This window comes from Furipterus horrens, unplaced genomic scaffold, assembly GCF_987537825.1.
Source record: "Furipterus horrens unplaced genomic scaffold, mFurHor1.1.pri manual_scaffold_2, whole genome shotgun sequence".
In the NCBI taxonomy this organism is placed as follows: Eukaryota; Metazoa; Chordata; class Mammalia; order Chiroptera; family Furipteridae; genus Furipterus; species Furipterus horrens.
In genome coordinates this window covers 12,712,081-12,721,116 of record NW_028327172.1, presented here as the reverse complement: position 1 = coordinate 12,721,116, position 9,036 = coordinate 12,712,081, and the positions used below count along the sequence as shown (strand labels likewise).

General features: G+C 56.8%; 1 protein-coding gene across 2 annotated transcripts; it reads right to left on the bottom strand.

Annotated features, from left to right (window-relative positions):
• Positions 1-647: 647 nt before the first annotated feature.
• On the bottom strand, positions 648-6,438 carry PEX16 (peroxisomal biogenesis factor 16). Of its 2 annotated transcripts, none has more exons than XM_090262231.1 (11): positions 6,125-6,438; positions 5,885-5,920; positions 5,165-5,241; positions 4,683-4,816; positions 4,446-4,568; positions 3,597-3,733; positions 3,316-3,462; positions 3,143-3,215; positions 2,898-3,017; positions 1,400-1,464; positions 648-803 (listed from the first exon to the last, which is right to left on the bottom strand). In XM_090262231.1, exons 1-11 carry the CDS (start codon positions 6,234-6,236, stop codon positions 745-747), a joined length of 1,083 nt encoding a protein of 360 aa, XP_090118357.1. In that variant the 5' UTR covers positions 6,237-6,438; the 3' UTR covers positions 648-744. The 2 variants fall into 2 exon arrangements, with proteins under 2 accessions (XP_090118357.1, XP_090118364.1); XM_090262238.1 differs by having other exon boundaries at positions 3,597-3,677; positions 4,446-4,546; positions 6,125-6,424.
• Between the last annotated feature and the right edge of the window lie 2,598 nt (positions 6,439-9,036).

Here is a 9,036-nt window from a genome sequence, read left to right as displayed (position 1 = left end):
CAGCGGTGTGCTCCGCTCACTGGGGAAAGGTTAGGAAAGGGAAAGACCAGGCAGAACCTGCACCCAGCTTTCTCCCCACGCGGCTCAGGCTGCCATTCCTTTCAGCCCAGCACTGACACCAGTGCTGGTGGGTGCCTGACTTTCTTTTCCCAAAAGAGAAAAATCTTTTTCTCTCAATTAGGAGGTCAAAGCTCGAGGTTAGACTACCCTGCCCTGAGCTGGGCCCACCATTCACCAGGACCCCCACAGAGGCTGGCAAGCAACAGGGTTCTGCGGGGGGAAGGAGCAGACAGAGGCTCTGACCCGAAGTCACACAAACAACTGTCATCAAGGCCTGAGTTCTGCCTTATTGTCAACAGGGGTGGCGAGAGAGAGGCATTTTACTCCCGCAGCTGCCTGGATAAGCAGCTTCCGGGGCTTGAGGTTAAATCCCAGCTTTCTGTGGCTGAGGCACTGGGTCCCAGTCCGAGCAGAGGCTTCTTGGTCCAGTGATGAGGTACAGCTGCAGTGGCTCCATCACCAGAGGGTGCAAAGTCAAGAGGGTGTTAGAAGGGCCCCGCTGGCACCCAGGGCTGTGTGCAGAGCCTGGCCAGGGCGGGAGTGCCAAGCGCCCTAGGCTGTGGGCACGGAGAGGCCACAGGCTTGGATTCCGCCAGAGTCAGTTTTATTTGGGCAGAGGGGCCCAGAGGACTGAAAGGCTGTGGCACCCCCTGCCCCTCCCTGTGCCCCACTTCCGGATGTCTGTCAGCCCCAACTGTAGAAATAAATCTTCTGCCAGGTGGGCAAGTAATCCATGAGTGGCCCTGCAATAAGCGCATGAGAGAGAGAGAGAGAGAGAGAGAGAGAAACACAGGTTCAGGACCGAGGGTCAGACTCCTGGCTCTGCCTACCCTGGGCCCCTGCCAGCCACTGCTGCTAAGATACAGCTGCTCACAGCTGCACAGCCAGGAGCCCGACTCTCCCCCCTCTTCACCCCTAGGGAGGCAGTATCAGCAGTGATCTTTGTCTCCACGCACATACAAGGATTCTCAAGCTCAGAGAAGCCACGTGGCTTTCCGGATGCAACTACAGACTCGACAGCCCAGCCCTGAGGCTCTGCTAAGGCAGAATCTCCAAACAGCCCCGTGGGCTTCCTCCCTGCCACAGAGTTGGTCTCCACCCACAGGGTCTCATATGACTCCAGGACACCTAGGCCTGATAAGGTCTAACCCTCCTCCTCCTCTCACCATGTGCCAGCCTAGCCCTCATCCCTGCCCCCCTGCCCCCCAGCCTGGCCTCTGGCTCCCTCTCCAGCTCTGCCAAGAATCAAATGACAAGGACACGAAGAGAAAAAAAGTCAGGGGCCCGCCATGCATGAGACCCACGACACGGTAATAATCACACTGAGCCCCATGCTTACTTGCGACCAGGCCAATGCCCGGGACGTGGTCTGCCAGCAACTGGAGCAGGAAGAGGATCCTGGCCCTGCGAGGAGCAAATAAAGAGGGAGCAGGCTGAGCAGGGGGGTCTGGGCCCCTGGAAATGAGGGAGCTAAACTGCCTTCACCAACCACCTGACGGCAGGCAGTGCGTCGCAAGACAGGAAGTGACTATAGATCAAAGACAGACCCAGGCACACAGCACGGGATCTCTGGGCACGGCGCTGGTCCTGCCCCCACTCCGCCACGGGCAGGCCTGGGATGCTCACGGCTGGAAGGCAGCCCAGCTCCCGAGAAGATATTGTCTCCACCAGAGTAAGAAAAAGGGAAGCAAGACTGCCTTCCCAGACTGCACCCTGCTCCTGTCCTCTAGGGAAACGAGGAATTTCTCTGACTGGTTCCTAGACCCTTCCAGTCTGGGTCACTGCTCTGAGGGTGCCAGGCTGGCCAGGTCAGCGGAGAGCGAGCCAAGCTGGAAGCCTGCAGCTTGGGAAGTCGCCTCTGCAACAACCATCTCAAAATTCCGCAGTTCAGTGAGATCCTGGGGCTGCGATGTCCCCTCTGGAAAGTGCAAGCAGTTTGCGGCGGATGTCAGGGGATTCGTGTGAGCCTCTAGAGTATGGAATAGAATTTGGCTTCTGTACCTTGTGAGCTTTCAAATTTATCTGAAAGCAGGAACTGCCAGATAAAGTTAGTTTTGCTGAGGTGGTATTAAACACGCCGTAAGCTTGTTTTCTATGGTCTCAGGCAAAAACAGAGAGGGCGTGGCCACAACATGAAGTATAATGCCCGTTAACATTCCAGTCTCTGAGCAGTGTACTTTTAAAAACCTACACAGGCAGTCCTGGGAGCCTCCAGTCTGTCTCACGGCCTCAGTTGCTATATGGGGACCCCTTCTCAGATCTCGATCTGACCTCAGGCGGTCATCCTGACATGCCCTTGGGAGACTTGGCCCAGAGCCACCTCCACATGCCCCCCGCTCCCAGCAGGCTGCTCTGTGTCTGGCTGGAGCCAGGAGATCTGGACCCTTACAGGAGACAGGATGGGGGCTGCGCAAGGCAAGGGACAGGCCAGGAGAGAACATGGATGTGGGGTCTGGCTCTGCCACTGGTTAGCGGGGTGGCTTTGTTTATGCTGCCTAACCTCTTTGAACCTCAAATACCTCCCGTAAGAAGTGCGGACAATCCAAACTACTTGACAGGAAAGTGTAGATTAGCTAGAGCGTGTGGAAAGCCCAAGCCCCCACCATCCCTGTAGCATGGCCCTGAGTGTGTCTCCTGCCAACAACTGCGTACGCTCCTGCACGCATGCACTGGTGGCCCCAAGAGCTGGGAGGGCAGGTCTAGGCTGGATCCAATAAACGGGTGAGTGACCACAGCCCAGGACGGCACATAGCAGGTGCTCAGTGACCCCAGGATAGGGGAAGGCGGGAGGAAGGAGGGGCTGGGACACCCCCCGCCCCTTGCTGTAGGGCCCTTACTCGGAGAAGCGGTCATAGAACGGGGAGCGCAGCAGGTAGTAGAGCAGCAGGATGGTCCGACGCCGCAGCTCCTGACGCTCCCTCCGGCTCAGGCCCTTCCTGTCGCTCAGGAGGCTCAGACTGCGGAGAGGAGGGAACACAGGTAGGGCCAGCAACAGAAAGGGCACCTGCCTGACAGGCAAGGCCAGGCCTGCAGCGCAAAGCTCAGCAGAGACAGGGAAGCCCCCAGACAGGCCCAGGCTCACCTGGTCACATCCACGACCCCAGAAAGGAACCAGGGTGTCCACGACCGCTGACCCCATATGCCCAGGCTGAGCACTGATGGCCGAGGTGTTAAGGATGTCTCTGGCACAGGGCTCGCCCTGCCCACTCCCGTCATCGCTGCCCCCAAGTGCCGGCAGCCCCACGCTAAGGATACAATGCAACAGGGGCCGGGCTATATACAAGGACTCTGCAATGGTCTCCTGCAGTCCCAGCGGAGTCGGGGGGACGCTCAGCTCCTCCTGCTGCTGCTGTCTTTCCTGCTGCTGGGGGGCTCCCCAGTGCCTCGAGTGCAGGGACGGAGCTAGAACACAAAGGCAGATAAGCATCAGGCCCAGACTGGGGTGGGGGGCGGGCAGGCGGTGAAGGGAACCAGGCCCTCAGGCCCACAACGACCTCAGAACTGAGATGCCCAGTTCAGCTACGTCCTACACTTACTGTTCTGGAGGGTTCGCACCACTCGGTTTGACCGCTTGCCCACATATGACTGCTCTTGGCTGCCACAGCTGTGTTCACCATCTAGCAGGGACAGAGAGGCCATCCATACTGTCAAAGGGACATGTTTCCAGCAGAGCCTGCACAGAGTGTGTAGTGAATGAATGCTCATGGGCCAAGGGGAGAATAGATGAGCTTGTACTCAGGCAACAGCTGAGCCGAGGACACTGCATCAGGGACTGTGGCTCCACCTGGTACATGCCTTGGTGGGCAGTGTTCTGTCACCCTCTCTGGCCTAAAAAGAGGTCAGCATTACCTGTGGCACATGAGCCAGCCAAGAACCCAGGCTTCCAAGGGACTGGAACAGGCACATAGACAGAAACGCAGCACCAGAGGGGCTGAATCTTCAGTCCTTGGCTTTCAACATGATCCTGATGAACTGCCCCCACTGAAGTGAGGACTGTGAGGTTCAGACCCCAACAGGTGATAGGCCCAGTGCTCTAAAGGGGTAGATTTGTTGGGTGTCCCGCCTCATGAACCTGGCATTCTTAATATGGAGCCAGGTCCAGAGATAAAGTTGTCATGAACTCTGTCTCCTGCTGATACTCTGTCCCCAATTTATGGAGCCCACAAAAAAGGATGAGACTCTGATGTCAGAAGTCCTGAGTTCAAATTCTGATTCTGCCCCAACCTAACCTTTTTTTTTCTTCTCTGTAAAATACAGAGTGATGAAAACAGATGAGTTGATGGGGACTGATGTGCGCCATAAAAAGGACAATATTCATTTGGTCAGCTCTAAATCCACAATTAGCCCCATGCTCAGTTTCACTCCAGAGCGGGGAAGCAGCTTACCCGAGGGCTGTGCCTGGGCCTCCCTGTCCAGCGGCATGATGGGGGGTGAGGTCTGGAGGCCAGCCTTGAACCAGACGAGCAGGAGCATTCGCAGTACCGCCCTGGATTGGGAGAATGGCAGGGCTGGGGGGAAGATGACTTGCCGGCATGTGTTCAGGGGTGTTCTGCTGAACCCCATTTGTACAACCGGCCTTGGTTACCCCCACCCAGGGCCTGCCCTCCACAGTCCCAACGTACTTGGCCAGCTGGATGAGGGCAATGACGAGCCAACGGCCCACTTCACCCCACACCTTGGCGGCCCCCATCTCCATGAACACCTCCACACATTCCAGCACGCTCAGCCATGTCAACAGCTTCTGCTGGGACAGCGACTGCAAGAACCCCAGGCCAAGAGGTCAAAGGGCACCCTCTCATCCCAGGCCCTCCCCCAGGGGACTTCTCTGACAAGAGAGTCGATTTTCCCCTTTCCAAATGTGTAGGTCTGAGTTCTCCACCTGGGACAGGCTACTCCATGATTCTGAAACTCAGTCTCGTCATTTGAGATAGAGACATTGACACCTTGACCCTTCATCTAATGAGATGACTTGTGGCTCAAATGGATATAGGCACGTCTCATATTCTGTGAGACCGTGACATGTGCTACACACACAGGCTGGTTGTTACCGTTTCCTTCCCGAGTCCCTATGCTTCCTGCCCTCAGTTCCTGGCAGAGTTCTCACCACAGGCAGCTTTTTCCGAAGCTCCTTCCGCAGGATCCCATCATTGAGCAACACAAGCAGGTTAGAGGCGGAGTACACTGAGGGGCAGAGTGAGGTCTTAAGAGGCTGGCTCTGCAGCCTCCACCCCTTGCCTGCTTCCCAGAGCTGCAGGGATCAGCCACCCACAGATTATGTGGAAACCAACCTGGCTCCCTGTCCACTTCTTCAGAGCTCCCCACTCCCCACTGTGAACTCATGGGGGTGAGTAGAACAAGATAGGATGGTTTGATCTCAGTGACAAGCCAGCCCAGAACTGCCCACTGTGCTTCAAATAGCCAGTGTGTGGCTTCACCTCACTGGGCAAACACTACTGAGCCAGTTACAGTCAGGGATCCTGGAATCTGGGAGATCTGGATTTGAATCTTGATTCTGGGATCATCAGTGGCTGTTCCCTTAACTGGACACTGAGGACAACAGCACCCACCTTATATGACTGTAGGGAGGATTAACTGGGCAAAGGTAGGGAAAGAACTTGGCCCAGCCCTCTGAACAGTCAAGGCCCGCAGACTTATTTCTCAACTATGGGCAAATAAGAGGGCCCAGGAGAGCGGACGCCAGACCTTTGTCCATTCCGTCACAGCACAGTGTAATCTAACGGGAAGCCTAAGACTGCGACCTGGAGTGCTCTGGGAAGTCCTCCTGAGCCCTCCCGCCCCCCACCCACCCCTGAGACCGGCTCACCCAGCTCTGACAGCTCGTGCGAATCGGCGAAACGACCTAGAGAGAAGGCACAGAAGGAGGCGTCTGTGAGTGTTCTCACCGTGCGTCTTTGGGTCCCTGGATGTCCCCTCCCTACACCCTACGGGAACCTGTAAGGAACTTCTCAAGTACAGCGATCACTCCCCTGACTCTGGAGGGAAGGGAACCGGTGGGGTCAGAGATCAGAGCCCCGAAGGGATGGGTCAAAGGTCGGAGTGGCACCTGCCAGCAGGTAACTGAGGCCCCGCACTGCCGTCTCCAGCTGGGCCGTGGCGGCCGGGTGACGGCTCACATACTCCTGGTAGCGCAGGCCCAGGAGCCGCAGCTTCTCCATCCTGCCTTAGGGACGGACAGACCCACTGACCGACTGTACGAGTGGTTGCAGCGCCCTCCTTCCTGCTTCCGGTGCTAGGCCCGCCTCTCCATTGCTTAACTTCCGCGGTCCCGAAGGACGGTGACGTGAAGGGCTATTGAACTCCCCCATCACCCCATTTCTTACACCGCCTCCCACCAGGGTAGCGCCTAGCAACTGCGGAGCTAATCCTGCCTTCCCTACTCCTTCAGATCATTGGTTAACACACTCTCCGCCTCCGACGCTCAAAGCTGTTGGGACCCGGCTTTTCCGCCTTCCGGGTTGGCTGCCCTTGCGCCTGCGCGGTTGCAGCTCCAGGAACGCTCCGGGGTTTTTGGAGCCTACGTTCGAGGGAAGGGTCCGGGAACCTAGAGTCTCCAATAGAACGCCGAGAGGTTCCAACGGGAGGACCGTAATTTAGAGGGTTGGGAGGTAGCGCGGGGAAAGGAGCCTTCATCAGATTTGAGGAGGAGCCCAGGGAGTCTAAAAACAGCCGGAGTGTCTCTCGGCAGGCACACGTGTGGCCAATTTCGTCGTCTCCCGTCCCTTACCAGTAGTGCTGGGGAAACTGAGGCAGCGAGGGGTCCAGCATCCCACGCAGGCTCGATCCCCCTGCCAGCACCGTTAGTGTCCCGGCTTCGGCCCCAGCTCCCGCAAGGACTTTGCCCTCCAAGAGCATGCACCTGCACTCGCACCCCCGTGGAGAAACCTCGCCCGGACGCCTGCTCTCGGCTTGGGAGTTTCCCTCCTCTGGGCCTTGGGTTTCCCCATCTGTAAAATGGTTTGAGAGCAGACTTGGTCCTTGAACTTGGGGTCAATCTCAAAGCGCTTTTCGGCTCTCGGATGCACCTCCCGGTCCTCAGCTGCCCCCAAAGAATGGGGGCAAGTCCTGGGGAATCCTTTCCCAAACAGGGAAGCCTCCTTGGAAGAGGCAGCAATGGGAGAAGAGAGGCCAGAGGCGGACGGAACAGAGACGCTCCTGTGGGCAGCCATTAGCGGTGGAGAAAGCGACGGGGCATGCGCCAGGCGGTGCAGATCCCGCCAGTGCTCGAGGAAAGGATCCATTTGATTTGAATTAAGTCAAGATTTGAATCCTGGCCTAGTCTGACCACAGAATCTAGGTGTTTTAAGCAACACACCTCACCAGGAAGCCCCAGTCCTGCCTTGCACTCCCTTCCCCGAGGCTTCTCCGTGGTCTAGTTTTCTTCTCTGTTCCGTGGGGAATCACAGCTGCACTACCTATTCAGGCCAAGGAATGAAGACCGAGGGAGATGTGTCCGGGGGCCCTCTGGAGAGGCAAAGATCCTGGAGATACAGGAGGGGGGCGTACACATCCCCAGCACCATTTCCCACCACCTCCTGGGTGCCAGCCTCACCTACCCTCTTCTTAGCAACCTCGCCATGTTGCTAGGAACTCCTTTCCACAGATGGAGAGTAGAAGGCCCAAGGAGGGGAAAGGACTTGTCCCTGGTCACCCGGTATGGCATTGACAAAAGGACCGCAATGCTGGTCTCTTGCGGCAGTGCTCTCTCTCCTACTGCCCACAGCCCAGTAAGAGCAGTGACATGTTGAGGCCATTTGGTCATGTGTCAAGTTGGCAACTCGGATTAAATTAAGACCAGGGCTCAGGGAATTCTGTGTGCGGGGCTCTTTCTCCCTTCCTCCCTGCACCTCACCATCTTAATGAACTTGTTCCCCAAACCTCACCAGTGGGTACTACTCTACCCCTCCGAGGCTGTGGAAACTCAGGAGGGAGAGTGTGCAGTGTCTTTGGCACGCCCAGGGCTGGTGGTCTTGTGCTGGGAAGGCAAGAGACATGGAGAATAGAGGAGCAGATTCCCTCAGATAGAATATGAGGGGTTGGTTCCTGGGCTTGAGCCTGTTTCTCTTGCCTCCTTCCAGGACTGGGAGAGGATTATGGGCCCAGCCAGGTTGACTACAGGAAGATGGCCGGTTCCTCTCCAGATTCTGGGCCTGATAAGGTCCCAGAGACAAAGAAAGGCCCTGTGCAGGAGGCGCCTAGGGCAGCTCCTCCCTGCTTGGTCCCTGCCTGGATTTGGTCACCTGGCTGGGCTGGAAGGGCCTCAGGACAGGTTGGGCCAGATGTCCCCTCCTTAACTCTGCCCTGAGCCACAGGGGAAGAGAGCTAGACCCGTCCAATAGGTACGGATGAAGGCACTGAAGCCCAGAGAGGGGGCCTGACTGGTTCAGGGTCACATAGCCAAGTCTTGGGCAGAGCTGAGCCAAGCCAGGTGTCAGAATATAGAGGTAGCCAGTACACAAACCTGGTCTGGACAACAAAAGGTTATGTTAATCAACCTGGTCAGAACACAAGATGCAAATGATCTACTGAATATGCTAATATGACCAACTCACCGTTGATGAAATGTGCGGTTGGCAAGTTTAAAAAGCACGCCTGCAGAAGTCCAGGTAGAACTCCTACGGGCCCTTGAGTCAGTCTGGGAGTTGCCTCTCCCCTCCACCCTCTCCCCCTTTGTTCCCTCAATAAACCCATTGCCTGATCCCACAGCAATCTCTGGGTGATTTCTCAGAGCAAGGCTGCTCTGACACCAGGTCTCAGGCCTAGAAGACCAGCACTGCTTATAGGCTCATATAAAGGTGAGTCTCCCTTTGCCCTCCCTACCCCAGGAGAACCTCCTGGAGGCCCAGCAGGCATCTTAACACCTTAATTTCCTCTGAATGGTAAGGTTGAGTAAGGGATGGGGACAGCACTGTGAGTGACCACAATCCCTCTGCAGACCCAGATGCTGACCCAGCTTCC